The 22,664-nt window shown below is 38.1% G+C and overlaps 1 protein-coding gene across 1 annotated transcript in view; it reads left to right on the top strand.

The window, feature by feature from the left end:
* Window positions 1-22,664, top strand: part of MTCL1 (microtubule crosslinking factor 1) — a 132,392-nt gene that overhangs the window by 85,612 nt on the left and 24,116 nt on the right. The window contains 5 exon segments of the mRNA XM_067467464.1: window positions 763-918; window positions 10,403-10,495; window positions 12,265-12,495; window positions 14,963-15,148; window positions 20,598-20,765. Coding sequence (XP_067323565.1) covers window positions 763-918; window positions 10,403-10,495; window positions 12,265-12,495; window positions 14,963-15,148; window positions 20,598-20,765 — 834 coding nt within the window.

Raw genomic sequence — 22,664 nt, forward strand, 5'->3', positions numbered from 1 at the left:
CTGCTCCTCATGGTAAAACAGCTAATAGAATCAAAGGGCTTTTAGAACAGATGCTTTATTTTATGCAAAGCACTTTTGCTATGTCAGTTTAAAGACAGTGGCTACTAGCAAGCAATGCCAACAAAAAGTTGCTACTAGTTCTGCTAATGGTTAGATAAACATTCCTTGTCCCCCATTCTTACACTCCTTCCTATAGGGACATGTGTTCTCCAAAGGTCTTGCCAACAATAAACAAATCTGAAATACAGTAAGTCGCAGTCTTGAAAAGCCGACTTACAGCCCTCTCACATAACCAAGGGGCAAACAAAGAAGTCCTCTAGCCAGTGCAGGTTTGCCTTTCGTAATGTGTTTCACTTGGGTTCATGTTCGTATTGCCACTGCTGCCACATTGGATATGGCTTTTCTACTCAACACAAGTAAGGAGGGAAGAGCCTGGTATTCCCATATCCTCCATAACTTGTATGCTTGCTGTTGTTTTGACTCATGCATCCTCATTGCATGCGCCTCATAACCAGTGTTTGCATTCTTTCCCTTCTCTTTCTCTGTTTTGCTTTTCAGATGTTTCAGCCCATTATTTTGCTCATTCTCATTTTAGTTCTGTTCTCTTCACTTTCTTATGCCACTGCATTTAAGTTGATTTTTCTGTTCACGCTTTTCTTTGTCTTGTAGTTTTTTCAATCGTCTACCTTACCCATTTTTTCCTTTTATTCCCTTCTGTCCTTTGTTTTTTTATGTTATAAACCCCACCCATGCACCTAACAGTCCAAACTGAGGGATCAGATGGAATGGCAGCGCAGCCAAGACCTTGGAGAGGAGCAAGAGAGACATCACCAACGAAGCCCTACTGAACCACACGACAGAACTGATGGAGACTTTAAACTCTGCAGGCCAGGAAACAAGAGTTGTTTCAGTCTAGAGGTTAGCACAGTCTATTAAAAATCCTTGGAAGAGAACCCTAAGTGTTTGTCAGGGAAGCAAATTGGAAGCAAGTCATGTGAACCACTGCCATTTGCATTTGAATTAAGGAAAAAACATTGAACTCATTATTGCTTGCTTTAAAAATAAGCATATTCTATTTTATCACTTCGATCACAGCAGTAATGGCAGGTATAATGTATCACTGATCAGGAAGTAGAGATGGAAAAGATATCCCAGTATTCCATTTGTTTTTTAAAAATGGTTGAAAAACATGCTGCTTGAGGAATAGGAAATTAACAAAGCAAAGCGAGACTAGTGAACAACTTTGTTGGATCTTATTGCACCTTTTTTGTGTGTGTGCTGAAGTACTATTTTCTGGTCAAATATATTTCATTCTGTACAAAATATGTGAAGTTTCTGCAGAATTGGTCCTCAATTTAAACATTTTATACAAACAAAATTTATTTTTTACATAGACCATATTACTGTACAAAAAATGCCATTTTCTTCACATGTAGACTTTACACAAGAATAAGTCCTTAACTGCAAATGTTCCTTAATTGAATTTTTTTCATTTTTTGAAGATACCCTTGCAGCAGAAAGAAAATAGCTAAGAATTATATTCCTTTCTGGAAGTAAGCAGGTATCAATTGTGATTATGCCGTCTTATATATGGCACTATTGTCCCCTGGGGAATGTCCTTGCAGACAGCCAGTTCTCTCACACCAGAAGCGACTTGCAGTTTCTCAAGTCATTCCCGACACGAAAAAAAATCAAAACTGAAAAGATGTTTTATGTTATGTACATCATTTACAAGAACAAACCAACAAATATGCATGCATAGTGCTCCATAGCTAATCAACCTGCACTAATAGGTTTTATGATGTAAAATGCCACAGTTAGGGCATGAAAGAAGCATCAGTTTCTATCCTTGACTGGTGAACTCAGTGGTGCTCCTTGCATTTGGTTTTATGTATATATTTGTACTGAACTGAGGGGAAAGTGATGATATGTTTATAGCAGAGTCTGGTTGTGCCCACTCGGCCTTAACTGCCTCAAAAAAGCAGTGATGTCACTAACCCCTGATGTCAGTTTTCCTTCAGTGTGAGTTTTTTAAAATTTAAATGCAATTTATAACAATATTTTTTAAAATAAAAAAGCTCGTAAGACACCTTAAGAAATTGGGCAGATAAACTACTGATTCAACATTCGGTTTGCTAGGCATTACGACTGGCAAATCTGTCAGAAGGCCAGGGCCAGTTTGAGCTACAGGGGAGAAAAATACGACGTCCTAATTAACGTATTTGCTTCTGTACACCATAGATTAAGCTCTTTTGTAGTTCAGATAGGCAGAGAATGAACACTCTGATGCTAGTGTAAAAAAGAGTTCGGAAATATAGTTATACTATGTCAAATAGAGACCCTTCATTGAGAACTTTATTTATTTGATTTATACCCTTCCTTTATCTTGGTATGAGATTCAATATTAATATATATTAAACATATTACATTCATGTCCATATATAACCGCCCAAAGATCAGGAATCCTAGGAGGAACATTTGTTAGCCCTATAACCATTATAAATTGCACACCTAATTTACAAGTTTCCTCTGCTTTTTGATGGTCCTCTCTCAACCCTTTTCAGTAATAACTAGAACCCTTATATTCGACTTGTAATCTGCCCTTTCAACCTACTTTGTCATGTTTGCATCATCTTCCACATGCTTCTGCTTCTGTCAAGATAAAGGGTGAAGATTCTAGTCATGTCCGACTCTGGGGTTGGTGCTCATCTTCATTTCTAAACTGAAGAGCCGGCGTCGTTCATAGACACCTCCAAGGTCATGTGGCCAGTATGACTGCATGGAGCGCCATTACCTTCCCGCCGAAGCGGGGCAACAGGAACATAAACACTAAAAATACATATCCCTTGATATATTCAAGAAACATTATTTCTGCATTCCAAATTACAAAAATGCACAAGTTATACTATTTTCTAAAGTGTGTTTGAAACATGGAATGGTGATTCATATATCCGCTTGTGAGAAAAAAGTTTGAATTTATCTGGAAAAGACACAGATTAACACAAGATTGAAAATGTTCCCATAAACTACCCTGATTATGTAAACAAAAGAGTAGCTATGAGTTGTTAAAGTTTAACTAATCTGCATTAAGTGATCATTCAGATTCTTCCTTGAATGATGGATCTGTTATTCTAATCTACTTTTGTGACTGTGAGAACAGACCCATGGACCTTACTTATTGTAGATTCATCAATCCTACTTCACTAACTTTGTTAAATGGGGAATGGATTATCTTTTTTCACAGTGGGCTGAATTCAATCACAGTTTCATATATTGTGGAGTGGGGTGGGGGACCTCCTTCTCTTTTTAGAGATGAGTTTGATCCATAGGAAGTGCCTGGTCCTTGGAACAAGGCATTTCCACATGTGTTTTTCTATGCTGCCACCGAGGCTGTTATTATTATTAACTTTATTTTACTCCATATTTCTCCCTGTGGGGACTCAAAGTGTCTAACAATCCCACACTTTAGTCAAGTTTAAAAAACACAATACAATAGGTAAAAAAAATTAAATACTACAGTGTGGTAAAACAGATTAAAATATAATAAATACACTTAAAATGCAGCCCCCCTGGTGGTGCAGCAGGTTAAACCACTGAGCTGCTGAACTTGCTGACCAAAAGGTTGGTGGTTTGAATCCAGGGAGCAGGGTGAGCTCCCATTGTTAGGCCTGGCTTCTGCCAACCTAGCAATTCAAAAACATGCAAATGTGAGGATCAATAGGTACTGCTTCGACTGGAAGGTAATTGCACGCCATGCAGTCATGCCGGCCACGTAACCTTGGAGGTGTCTAAGGACACTGCCAGCTTAGAAATGGAGATGAGCACCACCCCCCAGAGTCGGACATGACTAGACTTAATGTCAGGGGAAATCTTTACCTTTACCCTTTATACTTAAAGTAGCCTCTAAAACTCTGGAGGAACCATCGACATGGGAGATACCTGGAGTTTTGGAGACTGCTGAGGAGAGGGGAAATTGTTGGGAAGTTCTTCCACTACTTCTGCATAAAAGCTCATCCAGTTCAGAAGCTCCACACAATTCCAAATTGAACCCAGTAAGGTGCCAATTAATAGGTCTAGAAAATATTTAATGTTGGCAAAATAATAAACATTAGAAGTTAAACATTTGGTGTCATTTTAGTAGGAGGCAACTATTAAAGCACAATGCTGAATATAATACAATTTTATCATCTCCCCTGGTGAGAATGCAGTTAAGAAGAGTACTAAAAAGAAGCACTCTAATTCTATAACCTCCAATCTTTATAACTTCAGCATTTGCATGAGGAAAATTAAATGGTAAATGAGAAGTCCATAATGAGGGAAGAGGATGGAAGAAAATCTATTTAGCCTTTCTTCCCTATGTCTCAGATGGTATTATGGCCACATACTCTTATTGTAATGTGAAGAAAAAATATTAAGGAACCTGTATGGTATGTTATTAGTGTAGCATGTAGTTTGGCACTAAGGACCTTTTGAAATCATACTGGTTATGCATCTGTTATGCATCAGTGTCTGTAAAAAATATCAAGATCATTCCATGTTTGCCAATTCAAAAGGCGAAAATTGAATTTAGGGTTTTTTTCTGGGAAAGAATATATTCACATTGCATTTTCTAGCTTTCTTTTTATTAGATGCTTCTGAGCAAAAACAGGACACTATTTCAGTGCCATATTTTAGTTGAAGATAACATTGGAATTACAGACAACACAACTATACTGTCTGGCATTTCAAACCACCCCATAGTCTTCAGTTTATCTAAATTGCTACTATTGTTGGCATTCCGCAAGATGTTAGTAGTGTGAAGTATTAATAGTATATATTGCATAAACTTCTGGGTTAAGTACACATGGCAAGAAAACATATCTTTTTTTAAAGAAAAAAATGCCATAAGTAGAACTTGTTTCCTTTGCCAATTTGGCACAAGGTAGGAGTTAAACACCCACTGAGATACATTTTCTGTTCTTTGCTCACAGATGGAACATATTTTTGCCATTCTGTGTGAGAATTGTTGTAGAATAGAAAGAAAATGATGGATTTAATGAATTGCCCGTGAAATAAAAATAGACAGTGGCTCTACAAAATTTGCACAGGTGGTAGAATAGGTATATTGTGCTACATACAACCCCCGCTCACCCGCCACTGGAGCTGTTCCTGTCCCCCCCCCTCCCCATTTTCATGAGTTCTACTAACACCTGCAAAAGTGGAGAAATGACTGCAATGTTATTCTCATTTCATACTAAATCTAAATGACATGCAAGACTGCTGTTCCAACTAATTAACAATGCAAGCACTTGTGTCTTTTTATATTACTGTTGATTATATTTGTAATAGGTCACCCATTCTGCATGGCAACTCATGATTTTAACCTCCCCTTCCTTTTTTGGTTTTATGATTTATTTATTATTTGTTTATCTACCATATTTATACCCCGCCCTTCTCAACCCTGAAGGGGACTTAAGGCGACTTTACACATAGGCAACTTATTCAATGCCTTAAAAACACACAATTAAAACAAACATTTAAATTGCAATTAAAATTAATACACATTAAAACACTGAAAAACATTACAACCATTATTAAAACCCATTCCATCTAAACTATGAACATGACAAAGTTTCATTTTTTGGACACTTAGTAATTTAACTAAGTCTGATTCCCCCCCCCCCCCGCAAGCCTTAGGATTTTAGCAACTCCCCCTCTATTCTGCAGGACAAATCATTTTTGAAACTGATGGCAACAACAGCAGCAACAATAAAATATGAATCCAAAGAGCAGGGCATATTGTGTCTTTTTGAACGTGTGTTTCTCAAACAGCACTTATAGATGTCTACAAGTCTGTTCTGCATTGCAAGCCTGTTTTGAATTTTAAAAGCTGTTTGTGATTTGGCATGGGGAAAATCCAAAAGCTGCAGTGGATTTGCCAATCTCTTGAGCATGCCTGAAGGTAGCACTTTAGATTGCAGCTATTATTTCTCTTTATGTCCGAAAGAGGAAATATTTCTTAATGTGAATGAATTGCTATGTAAAGAGCCAACCTATTTAAAATACAAATATCTTCAGAATCTGTTTTACGCATTACTGCACCAAAGCATGCAGATCGATCAACACAAGGGACCTGTTATTTATTTATGGATGTTATTTTATTGGCCCAGAGCAACAGATCCTACACTGTTCAATAATCTGGCACATCCTTTAAAGTCTTGTACAGGAGTCTGAAAGAGCCACAAATCTTTCATTGCCCTGCTGTTATGGAAGTTATGCATTCCCAGGCCAAAGTTGTACTGTGAAGGGGTGGATATATTTTTGATTAATGCCTAGCTGGGAAGAACTAAACAGTTAGGTTGATTAGTCTATTTCTTAGGCATAGAGTGTTGAACTACCCATCTTCTGCAACTATCTGCTTAAGATACTGTTTCCCCAGTTACTCACCTTAAAGAAAACCTCAGAAGAAAGTATCATATAGGATTCTCTGAGGATCAGACCCACTTAATTCAATGAGACTTTCTTGGAAATCGGAATCTATAAGATTATACTGTTAGTATCTTCTTTACTTGTATACCAATGATTATACTAACAAATATGTGCAAACATTGTAGCTATACATGGGAGATGGTGTAAAATTTTCCCCTAGAGCAGTGGTTCTCAACCTGTGCGTCCCCAGGTGTTTTGGCCTACAACTCACAGAAATCCCAGCCAGTTTACCAACTTTTAGGATTTCTGGGAGTTGAAGGCCAAAACATCTGGGGACCCACAGGTTGAGAACCACTACTAGAGTTCCAGAATCACACGAGCAGGTCAAAGGAAGAATTTAGTTGCAACTTGGTGACAAAGCATAGGAATATGATGTCTTTCAGTTTTGTGACTTGTTATGTGTTGCTGACTCACACTGGGAAATGCATAGGGAAATCAGAAGCACCTTTCCCTTAACCAATGACACCCACAGAACTCAATAGAATGTCACATTGCAGATGGCTGATATTTAGGAAGGGCCATTTGGCATGCATTATAGAAAAGAGAAGCTGAATAATTAGGGCAGCTCAATCATAATGGGTGAATGTCATCTTTTGACTTTTCATTTGGTGTGCAGAAGTATTTATAAATCAATTATGTCCTTTTGCTAACTATTATTTTGTTTCTACAGGGAGTCTCACATATAATAGATTCCTGGAGTTAGCTGAAATTTAGAACTGAATTTCCTTCCCCTTTCTGTTCCAACTTTATAAAACACACAACATGAGTGCATTTTATACCCATTAATATGCTTTGTTTGTTCATATGTAGCATTTTGTGTGATTCATAAATCCATGAGCACATATGTGCTAGGTGTTATCTCTTGGCCAATTATGTCCTTCACATTAGACATCTCTGTTGCTCTCCAACTGCTGAAGGTATTTTAAAAATATTTCAAGAATACAGTTTCAAAATGGTAGGGCGACAGATTTATGAAGTAACTAATAATATTTAAAAGAGCACTGAAAATAGAATATTTTCCTTTTTACTTCTTTTGTCCTGTTTGTCTGATTTTGCTTGAATCTGACAAATTAATAATCCTGGAAGTTATTTTTGACACTAAGATCCTAAATGAATTCTGAAAATGGGGCATAATATTGTATAACACTCTTGATTGTCAGTTGTTTAGTCAGATATAATCGTTTTTGACACAAAATTACACTTTTCCGGATATAGAACATGAAGTGTTAGAGCTTGTTAGAAACTGGGCAATACCTTTGGAGGACTTTGTGACAGAAATCTTCTCATAGTATTTGTGCAAATGTAAAATAATATGACCAATAAGAATGAATTTATCTGCAGAATATTTAGGTTGGAACCTTGCAGTTTTTAATTATTGTTTAGCTATTTTTAAAAAGTTAAAAACATGGCTAAATACAGAATATATGATCAGTCAATCTCAAAACACATCTCTATACATATGTATGGTATTTTAAAAATACTCTCATAGTAGATTTATGGCAGAAAACTATTATCATGATTTAAGTATACATTTGTTTGCAAGCAAATTGGGATTTTCTTTCATTCTCATTTTTGTATATTGTTTAAAATTTTGATGCTGTGCCAACGATTAGAGAACTCTGCAGCTTCCTTGGAGTAAGAAAGCAGATCAGAGTAAAAGTTTTCTTGTAATTCCATTAAAACTGGAGACAAAAAAAGTTTCCTCAATGGGAACTTGGCAAGTAAATCATCTTCAGGTTAACTATTTTTTTGTTTGAGGACTGTCTTATGTTTGTCATGGTATTGGAAAGAGAGGGGGCTACTTCTTGGAAAATATTCTGAAAACATAGTTTCTCTAATCATGGATTTGTGTTACGAGAAGCAGTCATTTGTTAAAAGTGGTGGAAAATAGAACAAAGTATAAATATTGTTTCTAGCAAGACCAAGAGTAATGTTTCTGGATTGAAATGTTCTTGTGATGTTCTGTGTTTGTCTATATTCAGTAGTTCTGTGGTAGTCTACAGTAGTTGTTATTTGTGGTGTTTGTGTTTATTCCCAGTGGATTAGGTTGAATTCCTGTCCAATGTACTTAAGAATAGATCCATTAAACTCAGTGGAGATTTCAACATGTAGGGGATTGCACTGGTATCTGAAGTTCTTTCTTTTTTTCCTCTGTTGGGATGGGCAAAGTGTGGCCCTGGTACCATATGCAGCCTCCAAGGATTTTTTATGACTTTCAGTTCCCACAAATGATCAAATCTGCAAAAGTTAAACCCACAAATGTGGAAGGCTGTGATTTTCCACAGTAGTACTACCCTGTTTCCCCCAAAATAAGACATACCCATAAAATAAGCCATGGCAGGATTTCTAAGCATTTGGCAATATAAGCCATACCCTGAAAATAAGACATAGTAATAGGCGTGGCTATGCAGCATACAATGTCGACTCCCCTACAAGTCCCGGTTGTTCTGTGCATGCTACAAGCTGAGGCATAGAGGGAGACATAGAACGCGGAAGTAAAAGTCTCCTCGCTGAAGTGAGGAGCAGGACGCTCTGCTTTAGGTATTGTGTGTCCTCAGGGGAAAGAAGTAAAGCTGTGGCTGCTGTTTTACTCAGCACTGTGGGTCTCTCTCCCCCAGCACCAAGCAGCAACAGTCTGTGGGTCTTTCTCATGCACAAACGCCAGTAAAGCTGCTACTTCCCAGCCTTGACAAGCAACAGTCTGTGGGTCTCTCACATCATACAGACACCAGGGGATAGGAGGAAAGCTTCAGCAAACAGTCTGCTACCGAGCCCAGAGAGATTATCCCATAAATGCAGATTGTTGTACCATACTTAATAAAAATAAGACATCCCCTGAAAATAAGCCATAGTGTATCTTCTTGAGGAAAAATAAATATAAGACAGTGTCTTATATTTGGGGAATCATGGTGATAATCTGGGTAGCACGGCTGGTGTCCATGTTTTGGCCCTGATGTGGTCAGTGACCTAATGGAATTAGCAAAACTTGGAAAAATTTGCACTTTCAGATTCCTCAGCCGGTATTACTGGCAACTGTGCAAAAATGTAAAGTGTATTGGAAGAAACACCCTCACGTCTTGTTTTCTGACATTGTTGTCATAACTGAGGTTGCCAGTGAGCCACTTTAAAAACAGAATTGGCACAACGTTGACATCTTTTGATCCTTAGTACTGTATATTTGCATAAACCCGAGTATGTCTGCAATTTGAAGCACATGCAGATTTAGCTGTTGGGATTTATGCAAACTAAATTCAGAAAACAGAAATTGTAATGTTTTTATCACTTTGCAACTTTTGCTATCAAATGCAATAGACCCCCTAAAACTAGGCATAGTTGTTGATGCCTTCACTCTCCATCAAGGGTGGGTACAATGATCAGCAGAGAAATAACCAAAGTGCAACCTTTCAGATGTTGCTGGACTACAACTCACTACAGTTCTAGCTAGCAGATCCCAAGATGAGAACTTCTGCACATTACAATCCAGCAGCATTGTTCTAACTGCAATGAGCTTGCAGAATACAGGCAGCTGTGTTGATCCAAGACTAATTATCTCCAAATTAACAAAGCACTTTGAACCTTTTTAGTATTTGTGTCCCATTATTCACAATTAAGACAAAGATGTATGCATGCACATACATCTTTTAGTGCAAATGTGGAAAGCACTGAATACCCAGAGTATTCAGGCATAAATGAATATGAGCCACACATTCATCATCAGCCTATATGTGCAATTCACAATCCATCAGTGGTTCTGGGGATTTTTCATTCATTAGAAAGTCCATTTCACTGATTTTGAACATAACACATAGTTGAACAGTGTCTCTTAGCTGTGTCGTTGTGAGACTCGGTGATGTCTGTCCTGTAGTTCTGTCACACCTGTGAGAATTTTTGTTCTGCTGATCAGCTCAGGGATTGCCCTGTTTTACCTGTACAGAATGTATCGATACAGGAGATTCAGGCTCAGCTTGAGCAGGAGGTGAAACTTCGACAAGAGGAGCAAGAAAACTTTACAGAAAGGATCATGCAGGTAAATACATAACTAGAAGAGACGTCTGTTTGGCTATCTGACTGCCAGAGGTGCCTTATATATCTGTACTATGATTCTGGAATTTTTGTGGCTTTTTTGACTACTGGCAGGCCACGTTAAGATTTGTTGGGCTAGAAGAAACTGGGTCTTTTTGTAATCAGTATTAGAAGAAACCATGAGTCCATCTTTCAGTCAAGTAGCTTGGGCATAGAATATCATACTAAGACTACAGAGGTGTTTATTTTTTGTTTTGTTTTGTTTGCTTATATCCACTTTAACATACATTACTATAGACATCGCAATATTAGCAAATCCTGTTGGATAAAATAAGTTAAAAAAATGTTCTAAAAGGAAGATTATCATACATTGAAGCTTCCCCCCCCCCCCCCTTTTTATCTTTTATAGATTTCATAGGTTAAATATGATACTGATAAAAATAAAGCTAATGTGAAATGATAGATGTGATTGGCTGGTTTTCAGGTGTGCTTTTTCACTTGTTTTCTGTGAAATGGTAAATATGGCTGGGTGTGTTTTAGGTGTGCTTTTTCACTGAGGCACAGGTTGGTTGAAATATTATGAAGCTGCAGAAGCAACTCTAAGACTGAAATCCTCAAGAAGAGTGGGAAAAGGAGTCTTTTAATCTTGGAGCTTTGATATGTTCAAAACCTCATACAAAGCCTTTGTGGCAAGATCAAAGTGTGGGAAGAGCTGGTTCCATTTCCCCCTGCATAATGCTGCTTCTGTTTTCCTCGGGTTTTAAAGGAAGTAAGGGGAGAGAGGATTCGATTCGATGTGTTCAGAGGCACACCTACATTTCTCAGTAATGGGAGTATGGGTAGAGACTGAAAGGGGGCTGGATCCAACAAATCCAGGTCCCCCATCAACTACAGTGCCCTAATTACTTCTTTTTTTGCCACCTCTGAGTGTCAGGACTTGTGAGCTAAGGGTAAGGGACCAGGGCAGAAACCTCTGTGGTAGTTGAAAGGATCTGAAAAGTCATCTTCCTTTCTGGAATTGGATCAGCATTGTGCACCATCAAGGACTTCAAAAGTCAAGGTCCACTCTTTTTTGAGGCTCTCTAGGACATGCTTCTGGAACAAAACAGCAACAGCTTACACTGTGTGTTTATACTCTTTGTTTCTTCTTGTGACTGGTTAATGATCTGTCTAATCTTTAAACATTAGGGTGAGTAACTTGGTGCGGGAAACTGAGTACATATTTATGAGTATGCTTTCACAATCTACATTGTTTCTTTTGTTGATTTTACTAGGTGATTATTTTATAAGGCTCTATTAGGAGCTTCATTTCCAAGAAAGGAACTGTCCTCCACCCTAAAGGAGAAAAATAAAGTAGAATTGCTGTACCTATCAATTTTTATTTTTACAACTAATAAATGATTATGCTGTTGACATATAGCAGTTCCTGGGTCAGGGTCATACGGGAAGCAGATAAAAAGGTGGAACTGAAGGTAATAAAGTACACATCCAGAGCATTAAAGCATTTATGAATCAGAAGTTTGATCCAACTTCTTAAAGTAAATGAGCTGTGCATTTCCTCAGCAGGTTATTCACATATGGTTAATTAAATTGAGTCTATAACCTGTAGTGTTTGGGCTTCTTTAAAATCAGCCCCCTTGCTATACCCAATTGATTGATTATAATTATAATTAGCAATGTTAGTTTATCTGGCCCAAGAATGTGAAAATGAAAACAAGAAAAATCCTTCAGGGGCAATACCATGTTGATATTTTGTGCATATTCTGTTTAAAGTTAGAAGAGGAGCATCTGCAAACCCTACGGAGAAAAGACTTGGAGGTACAAAGCTTGACTTTGCAGAACAAATTGGAAGAGAAGACCTGGGGTCAAGAAAAAACCTTAATGCATCAAGAACTTGGGCATTTCAAGCAGAACACCCTTTTCTTCTATATCAAATTGAAATGGTTGTTGAAACACTGGCGGCAAGGCAAGCGGATAGAGGACCAAGGAGAGAACATACTTGAGGTAACTGTTCCGTGCTATTTAATGGACTGAAACTATAAGGAAAGTGATGCTGATATGCCTGTTATGTACAAAATGCAGTGTAAGAAATAACCTTGTTTCAAGTTCAGATGTCAGGATATCCTTAACTGGGGCCTTGTGATTAGTGTTGCATTGACTGAAGAGCAGAAAATTTGAAACTTCTTGCCTTGGGACTTTTAAAAGAGATTGGCAGTGAGAATTCAGCAGTGCAGCAATTCTAAATCACCTGTTACTGGTCTCTGAATGGCTTCTAAGCCTGTCACATATCTATGGAGCAAATCAATAGCTTTGTAAATGTCATCCCTCTACTCCCACTCTCAAGGCCCTGAGAAACAGACAGAGTAACCTATTAGAACATACATTGTACCAGTTTCATACTGTCTGATGTTATCTTGACTTGTATCTGAAAGAGAAAAAAAACGTTTTGTTTACCATTTTCTTCTATTGAAAGAAAAATGGAAGTCATCATTTTTAATTCTGTTGGTTTCACAAAAATGCCCAGTACAATCATGAGTAAAATCATACAGATTCTGAATAGCTCATCAAAGAAAATGGACAGGAAGAACAGGTAATATTACTCCTTAAAACTACTCAACTAAAATAAATCAGGAAGGAAAACATAATCTATTAAATCCAAATTGTACTATTCCTCATGTAGCTGCATGTAGCTATTTTTTCTACACTATTAATGTATTTATCCCTCTGCAATGCCCTTGAACATCTGATGGATTTGTGTTTACTTGGTTGTTCATATTACCCAAACCAGAAATAAGAAGAGGTATGTGAGTATTTTAGACATGTTTTCCAAACTTTTGTGTTCAAGTTTTGTTGTTCATTCGTTCAGTTGTTTCCGACTCTGTGACTTCATGGACCAGTCCACGCCAGAGCTCCCTGTCGGGATTTTTGCCATTTTTAAATACATGACAGCTGTTTACAATGTTGTTGTTTATTTGGTCAGTAATTTCCAACTCTTTGCGATCTCATGAACCAGCCCACACCAGAGCTCCCTGTCGGCTATTGCCACTTCCAGCTACTTCAAGGTCAATCCAGTCACTTCAAGGATATCATCCATCCATCTTGCCCTTCGTCTTCCTTTTTCCTTCCATTTTCCCCAGCATCATTGTCTTCTATAAGCTTTCCTTTCTTCTCATGATGTGGCCAAAGTACTTCATCTTGGCCTCTACTATTCTTCCCTCCAATGAGTAGTCAGGCTTTATTTCTTGAAGTATGGACTGGTTGGATCTTCTCGCTGCCCAAGGCACTCTCAGAACTTTCCTCCAGCACCACAGTTCAAAAGCATCTATCTTCCTTCGCTCAGCCTTCCCTAAGGTCCAGCTCTCACATCCGTAGGTGATTACGGGGAATACCATTGCTTTAACTATGTGGATCTTCATTGTCAGTGTTATGTCTCTACTCTTCACTATTTTATCAAGATTGGTCATTGCTCTCCTCCCAAGAAGGAAGCGTCTCCTGATTTTCTGGTTGCAGTCTGCGTCTGCAGTAATCTTTGCACCTAGAAATACAAAGTCTGTCACAGCCTCCACGTTTTCTCCCTCTATTTCCCAGTTGTCAATCATTCTTGTTGCCATAATCTTGGTTTTTTTTATGTTTAACTGCAACCCAGCTTTGGCGCTTTCTTCTTTCACCTTGATTAGAAGGCTCCTCAGCTCCTCCTCGCTTTCGGCCATCAAAGTGGTGTCATCTGCATATCTAAGGTTGTTAATGTTTCTTCCAGCAATTTTCACCCCAGCCTTGCATTCATCAAGCCCCGCACATCGCATGATGTGTTGTGCACACAAGTTGAATAGGTTGGGTGAGAGGATACAACCCTGCCGTACGCCTTTCCCAATCTTGAACCAGTCTGTTGTTCCATGGTCAGTTCTGACTGCTGCTACTTGGTCCTTATACAGATTCCTCAGGAGAAAGATAAGGTGATTTGATATGCCCATACCACCAAGAACTTGCCATAATTTATTATGATCCACACAGTCAAAGGCTTTGGAATAGTCAATGAAACAGAAATAGATGTTTTTCTGAAACTCCCTGCCTTTCTCCATTATCCAGCAGATATTGGCAATTTGGACTCTTGTTCTTCTGCCTTTTCTAAACCCAGCTTGTTCATCTGGCAACTCTCCATGTATTGCTGGAGTCTTCCTTGCGTTCAGTTTAAATAGTTCAATTTATTTTATAATTCATGAAAAATGCATGTCAAAAATAGATGGTAATTCTGACTATTGACTCTTACATACATTTTTGTTGCTGTGCATTAAGACCAAAGGCCTGCGTATCCAAGGGCCATCCTTATTATTTCCTTCTTTCTTTAGAAAAGAAGCGTTCTTGTTGTCATAGAAGACAATAAGAAAAACCAGCAAAGGCACATTGATTAAATACTGCATCAAAACCTTCATATAGAAATGTTAACTTTGATTTAACTCACTTGCCATTTTAGATGGAGCATCCAGATCCCATGCCAGAATTCAGCTTTCAGTCTGAACAAAAGGGTGATGAACAGGAAGAGGAGGAGGATGAAGAGGAAGTGTTCACAATGACAGATTATTCCCAACATTCCACTGTGGAAATAAGTGATCATGGGCCACCCCTACAGACTGCAGAACTGTTGCATCATCAAAAGCAGGTACTAAGGCAAATGTGCAAGCGCTTGCTCTGTCCTGGTGAACAGTCTCCTTGTGTTCAATTGCTCTGTTATATTGAGAATATCTTGTTATGCCCATGATACTAATTGCACAACAGTGGGGATGGAAGAGATGATTTAGCTGTTGAACACTTATTTAGCAAATAATTGTTCATGGATCACCCATGTATCACGGAGCAAATAAGTGATCAATGAACACTTATTTGCTAAATAAGTATTCGACAGCTAAATCAGTGGTTCCCAACCTTTGGCCCTCCCAGAAATCCCAGCCAGCTTACTAGCTGTTTGGAATTGTGCAAGCTGAAGTCCAAAACACCTGGAGGACCAAAGGTTGGGAACCACTGAGCTAAATCAACAGTTGCTACATTATTTCTCTGATACAGAGGCACTCTTTCTATAGAGCAGAGTTTCTCAAACTGTTCCCCTCCAGATGTTTTGGACTTCAACTCCCACGATTCCTAACAGCTAGTAAGCTGGCTGGGATTTCTAGAAGCTGAGGTCCAAAACACCTGAAGGAATACAGTTTGAGAAACACTGCTATAGAGTGAAAGCTGGCTTTTCTTATCCTTCATATTTCCTGAATGTTTCATGATGCTCTGGGAACCTTCATGTTGTAGTTCCCCCCAAAATAATATTTTATCTTCTCTCAACATTACCATGTGTCATGAAAAGCTGTTTTCCTGTTTCTCTCTTACTTTTCCTTTCCTTCCTTGTCAAGAAAAAGTCCAGATGGCAGATGCCTAATGAGGTATCAGATAGTAGGCTGGGAGCCCCATTTTGTGACATAACCAAACACACCCTCATAAAAATAGAGCTAGAGTCAATGCATGTATGGAATCAATGAACAAAATAAGTGACAGACAGAAATAGAGTCCAAGGAACATACTAAAGATCATAGCAGCTCGTCCTATTCGGTTGTTTATTGAACCAAATGGAGAGAAGCCAAAGGCGAGGTCCATTATCTAAGTTTTGTGCTGCAAGTACCAGCAGTACTAGCACAGTAAGAATTCCAGCAGCTTCTGGCCATGTTATCAATATTATTATCCAATTGCTGCTTACCTGCTACTCATAATAGAACTATCGATGATCAGAGAGGCATTTCTCCTAGGCATTGCTCTTTTGACTTCCCTCTTTACATATCATCACTCTCAGCAGAAGTGTCTGGTGACTTCCATATCCAGGATTCTGTGAATCTACTCTTGGAATTTAGGTCTCATTTCAATAGAGCAATCAAATCTGCTGTATTCTAGTTTGGAGGATAGGGTTCAGCAACACAGATTGCTCCTTAAAAGTATGGAAGAAGACAGAATAACAGGAATGGGAGGCATCATATGCCTCTGGAAAGTTGATTATTCTGCAGAAAGCCCATTCTGTGGAAGAAATTGATGCTTAACCATTTTCTGATAATTTTGGCTCACCCTGAAGTCTAGCAGATACTGAGGATGACTAGATTTCTGCAGGTTCTGGATTCCCATCTCATGAGGATTTCTCTAATGGGGGCATGAAGCAGGAAGAAGGGGTGGGGTGGGGAATGTGATATAAGAAATTCCTGTGATCTTTCACCAACCCAGCAAATAGAAGGTGATCCAGAATGAGATAATCACCAATAGTCCTGTGCATGGAGAAAGGGATAATCTTGGCACCCAAATTAAAAGATGGCTTGTTCCTTCCTTTTCCTGATATTGTCTAATATGGTAGGTGCTCAGCCAGACAAAAATGCAAGCAGTTAATGGAAAACTGGGAAGCTGTATACTAGAAACAGAGGGCAAAGGTCCTGTTTCAGCAGATTTTTTTTTATTTGTAATTTTTCAGCTGGTGGACATGATTATAGGAAGACAATATGTCATGCAGAGGGAGATTTGGTTCTGTCTGCTAGACCACATTAAGCTTCAGGTTAAAGTTTTCCCAAATCTCATTTACAGACTCATCCTTCCACAGCAATGTACCATCTAACCATTAGTGTGGAAAGCTTTTTATTTTATTTAAATAATTAAAAAAACAAGCATATATAATTTATTTTTAAAAATGAAGACACACAATGCAAGAGATCTCTGTAACTGTATTATTTTTTTTCATAAAGCTAATTAATGTCAATGTCTTCTCCCCCACTCAGATTGTATTGAGAGATTTACTTATTTTGAACCTGACCTAGATTGATATGCAATATTTAGGCCTCAGGAAATACCAGTAGATGCATTAAATTTGCAGCCTTCTTTCAAAAAGGAGCAGTGACTTGGGGTACAATCCAGCTTTCTTTAAAGCCATTGAAATCATTAAACTAACAATTGGTAGCTAACGAAATGCTGTGACCACCCTTTATCATTATTAATATTTTTATTACTTATTATAACATGTTTAAATCACTCTTCATTTATGAGGATATCTGGGTGATATACAAATAAAATTCAAACAATACTATCATTAAGCCAATACAAATGTAATGTCAAGACAGAGCAAAAGTATTTTACAGGCAGAGTATGTTGCATTTGTCAAATAAATATCTCTGTTTATTAAGATAGTGGAAATAACTCATTTGTCAGTTATATACTTTTTAATATGATTTTTGTTGACACATTTCAAATTATATATACATAAAAGAAATATGGATAAAAAAGGATATGGTGAGCATAGGAAAAGCATTTGGGGTATATGGTATACACGTACCAATGATATAATAAATTCAGGCACTTAGTAGATGAAAACTATATCAGTAAAATGTTTTCTAAAGCTGGCTCATTTGCCTCTCAGATCTGGCTGATTTTGTGTGAAAGATTGCTTCACAATTTTGGGACTGTGATAGACCAGGTCCTGTTTTCAATCACTTCTAACTTTATAATCGCTAGTATTGGGAGGAATTTCTTCTTATTAAAACCTAATTTAGAGGAGGGCTGTACAGAACAGTTCTGTTCCCAAAGATTTTAGAATAAGTACCATGTGCAGAATTTAAGAAAATTAATAGGAATTAGAGCTCAGAAACATCTGTCCCATAAAGACTCCTCCTACTGGATGCTGCATTTCCAGCATAACGTTATGGGTTAAAACTTAACAAAAAAAACCCAACATCAGTGGAAAGAGATTTTTTTCACAGTCTCCCTCCATTCTCATGCAAAAACCCTAGATGTGTTTCACACAGAATAATTTCTCAAACACTTCAGGTGAAAAACTGTAAAATATTCATTTTCTCAGCAGCAAGGAGACAGTTGTGCAAATTATTCATCCTCACTTGTGAGACTAAAATAGTAGAATAATAACATCTCTACTTTGAAACTGGTGGGCTTCTTCTCCAATTGCCACTGGAAAAAGATGTTTCTTCTTTTACTCACAATTACCTTTGGCACTGCTGTTTTCCACATTAGTCTCAGCTTTCAATGTTACTACACTGGTGGAACCTCAGTGTAGAAACTCAGCAGTTGATTTGTATCTTACATTGAATTTTTTCCAGGAAATATATATTTCACAGTAGTGGTCTGTAAAGACAGGATCAAACACTGGTTATGTTTTATACAAGAAACAAAACAAAGCAAAATTCGAAAGAGATTGTGGATGTATCATATGACTCCTCCTTTCATTTCTTATATTTTTCTGAAATGTGGGCAAAAAGAAAAATTGAGGTTATATATGGTTCTTGTTTGTCAGGACACATGAGCTGAAAATTCTTGGATTTCTGAATTATTATTTAGCCCTTGCCCAGCCCTTTGATAGCTGACTAGGTCCACTTTGTAATTCTGGCTATTGGTATTTTGAATCCAATTAAATAATAGAGTTGGTGTCATTGCGTAATTGCATAGATGGCACCAGACTACAAAACTCTGGATGACCTCTACTAGTGGTTTCATGTATATATTTAACAGCATGGGGGACAAAATGGAGCCCTGAGGGATCCCACAGGCCAGTGGCAAAGGAGTCGAACTGGGGTCCCCCAGCAGCACTTTCTGAGAACGTCCCGCCAAGAAGGAACAGAGCCACTGAAGAACAGTACTTCTAGCCCCATCTCAGAAAGATAACTCAGAAGGATGCCATGGCTGATGGTATTGAAAGCCACTGAAAGCACCAATAGGGACACACTCCCCCTGTCCAGTTCTCTGTGTAGATCATCCACAAAGGTGACCAAAGCTGTCTCTGTTCCATAACCAAGTCTGAAACCAGACTGAAATGGATCTAGGTAATCTGCTTCATCCAGGAACCCTTGGAGTTGCTTTTGGGATCATGCTTCAAGTACAGTTTCATCCATGACATACATTCAGTTTTTTTCTTAATAGTGAACATTCTCAAGACACAAAAATATATTCAAAGGTAGCTGGATTGGCCATGTAGCAAAATAAAACAAAAATCCACAAGCAGCAACAGTTCTTCAAAACTGCAGTACACAAAATATATTATGCAAGCTTTCACAGCTTCATTAGCTTCATCAGGCAAAGGCGTCAAAACCATGGAGCGTCATGGGCCCACATTTTGTCTGAGATGTTGTCAGTTAAGATGGTATTGAGGGGTTTTAGTGCAGGCAAAAACCACTCCCTTATTGGCCATATGAAGACTAGAGAGAAAAGAAAAGCAATAAAATTTCAACTCCATGACAAACAGAAAAGTAACTTCTCTTGAGATCAAGGTGTCTGTCCTGTACAAAGCTAACAGCTCCTTTTAAAGGCAGAAAACATTGCATTTCTCAAAGCATTTCTGCGTTGTTACATCTGAAATAAATGTGTAGATACTTAACTCTGAAGTTTTCTTACCTCTAACAAGGCTAGAACGCCTTCATTGGACTATAGTTTCTGGACTATACTTTGTATGTTTCATCTACATAGCACTTAAAGGCCTGGTATTTGTCAATGCTCAACTGAAGTTTAAAATTACTGCAATGCTAGAAATCTGGGAGATAAAAGAAATGCCATTAGGGTCAGGATTCTTATTGGCGAGCAATATCCCCATACCTACACCCCTGTCCCTGACCAGGAAACATGGCCGGGGCTGATGGGTATTGGACTCAACTATTATGTGCAGGACATCAGGTTCCAAAATTCAGTGAACAGAGTTGTTCAACTAAATATCTCCCGAAGTATGAAATACATTTGACAGACTGTGCTTTGTATTCGCCCAGTTAAACTTTATATGCTACATATTGTAATTTTACAGAGAAAATAGGAGCGGAATGTTCTAAAAAGGAGCAATTATAAGTTCCATTTTGGTCATTTTGATTCATTATCTCAATGTGGCAGACAGAATTGTGATTTTTTAAATTAATATTAAAAAAACTTTAGAGAATCCATTCTTTGGGGGATTATTTATAAGGTACTTGATAGTATTTTATATTCATGTATCTGATCAGCCTGTATTGCAGCTGGCAAGTATCCAGAAAACAAAATAACAACAAAAGCACCTTTTTCAAACAGTGCTTTAAATGTTTTAGAATTACTAATGCTGTTTGCTTCTGCAGGCGAGAGAAAACCACCGACTCTTAAATGCCTTGAGAATACTGTTGGATGACTTCCGGAATGAGCTCCAGAATGATGAGCAAGAACGCCATAGTTTCCAGCAGCAGTATGCTATTGATAAAGCAGCTTGGGAAGTGGAATGGACAAAGCTGAAGTGTCAGCTGGAACAGGTACAGTTTTTTTGCATGGTCTGAGCCTCCAAAAGTTATCTGGGCTTTGATTGAGATATGGTTGTCAGATTATCTGAAAGATTAATACAGTTCATGGAGACTAAATTTAACCTTGGCTTCAGCAATTGCAACCTACAAGAGAAAGTTGCTAGCAATGTTCTATATTATTACATACTTTTCTCTTTTTCCCGACGATTGGGAATTAAATTAAACAAATAAATTATCCACAATCCCAAAATACGTGTATTAATTTTGGAAATGGGTAGACATGCACAAGATTAGTTCATATTTAAACTCATATTAAACTTAAATATTTAAACGGAAATATTGTGAAATACAACATTCTTTCTGAGCCTAATTTTGAGCCCCTGTGCACTCTTAGTCTTTCTGAGCCTTATTACAAGTCCCTTTGTTCTCCTAATGAAGGATCCAGAATACTTCCTTGCCACCCCCACAAAGCTCTTTATATTTGCTACTATGTTTTTACCCATGGGGACAGCAGGATATTTCTCCTTTTCCTTTCACCTAGGTCACCATGGCTACAACAGGTGAGTCTTTTGACTTAAATGGGAGCAGTCAGGTAAAGGCGAGAATTGTTTTGTAGTTCAGATAATATTATAGGAATGGCTGTATTGGACCAAGTATTGTCCTGATTGAAAACCTCAGGCTGCTTCCAGCATGTCACCAAATTTGCCACTGTGAGATCAAATTCCTGTAGCTGCTGAAGCCCCTGATTCCTTTGAAAATATAATAAGTAGAGGATATGCCTTGTTTTAAAGCAAACTGGCAATCGTCACCCAGAAGACTTATTCATTGACTTCCCCAAGACTGTGGAATGTCCTGTTATATGTCAGCCTGTTCAGTTTGTGATTGTGTCTGATGTTCATGATGGGAATGGGGATGATGTTCCTGATGGTGAGCCTGGTCAATGGGGATGAGGGTTTGTCTAGGCCCGAGTTAAGCTCAGACGAGGTGCCTGAGCTGTCTCACAAAGATTCACAAGGTCACATTCCTACAAGAGACCCTGCACAGTCTTTTTCAAAGCAACTATCTGAAGATGATTTGTCAGCTGCAGAAGTTAATTATAATCAAGTTAATCAGAGTGTAGATAGAAGGCAAGGCTTTTGTAAGCAGAGACAGAGTGCTCTGGCGCAAAGAAAAGAGAGAAAAGAAATTTTTATGTGGTGGTAAGTTCAAGAGAAATACTTTCCATTGGGTTTTGGGATCTGGAAAAGCCATATAATGGTTCATGGGAAGGAGTTGCCTCATTTGGGTCAACACTGGAATTTCATTACTGTCTTGCTTTCAAGTGTTCTTAGTTTCATGTACCAAGTTTGTTTCCAAGCTCCTGATTTATGTACTGGATTTTTCATTCTACCTTGTTTTCATGGATTGTTGTTCTTTTGCCTTGAAGCTCATGGACTAGTCCTTGTTTTGGGAATTTTACTATTTTTGCTAATTTTACTGCTTTGCCTACATATATTCTTCAATAAACATCGTGTTGATTTTACCAAGCTGATGTGGTGTTTAAGGTCAGAGGTGTTCCTGTTCTGGTGTATGACATGACCTGCCAGAAGAGCTCTGACAGCTAAATCAGCTGTCAGAATTCAAAACTCAGCTGAAGATCTATCTCTTCAAGCAGGCCTACCCAGTCAGTTTTAACTTGTGAATTTTAACTTTGATTTTATCAGTGATTTTTAACCTGCATTTTACCGCATGTATCCTGTTGAATGTATTTTAATAGTGTTGTGTTTTATTTCTCCACTTCATTTGTTTTTCAATAAGAATTTCTGCTGTGGAGGCAGATAGCAAATCACCAACATGCAGTGATATGGCATCAATTTGGTAGCAGGAATGCAAAAAATTGGCAGAAAAACAGGCAGCCTCTGATTCAAATCC

Source organism: Anolis sagrei, chromosome 4 (genome assembly GCF_037176765.1).
Source record: "Anolis sagrei isolate rAnoSag1 chromosome 4, rAnoSag1.mat, whole genome shotgun sequence".
NCBI classification, from domain to species: domain Eukaryota; kingdom Metazoa; phylum Chordata; class Lepidosauria; order Squamata; family Dactyloidae; genus Anolis; species Anolis sagrei.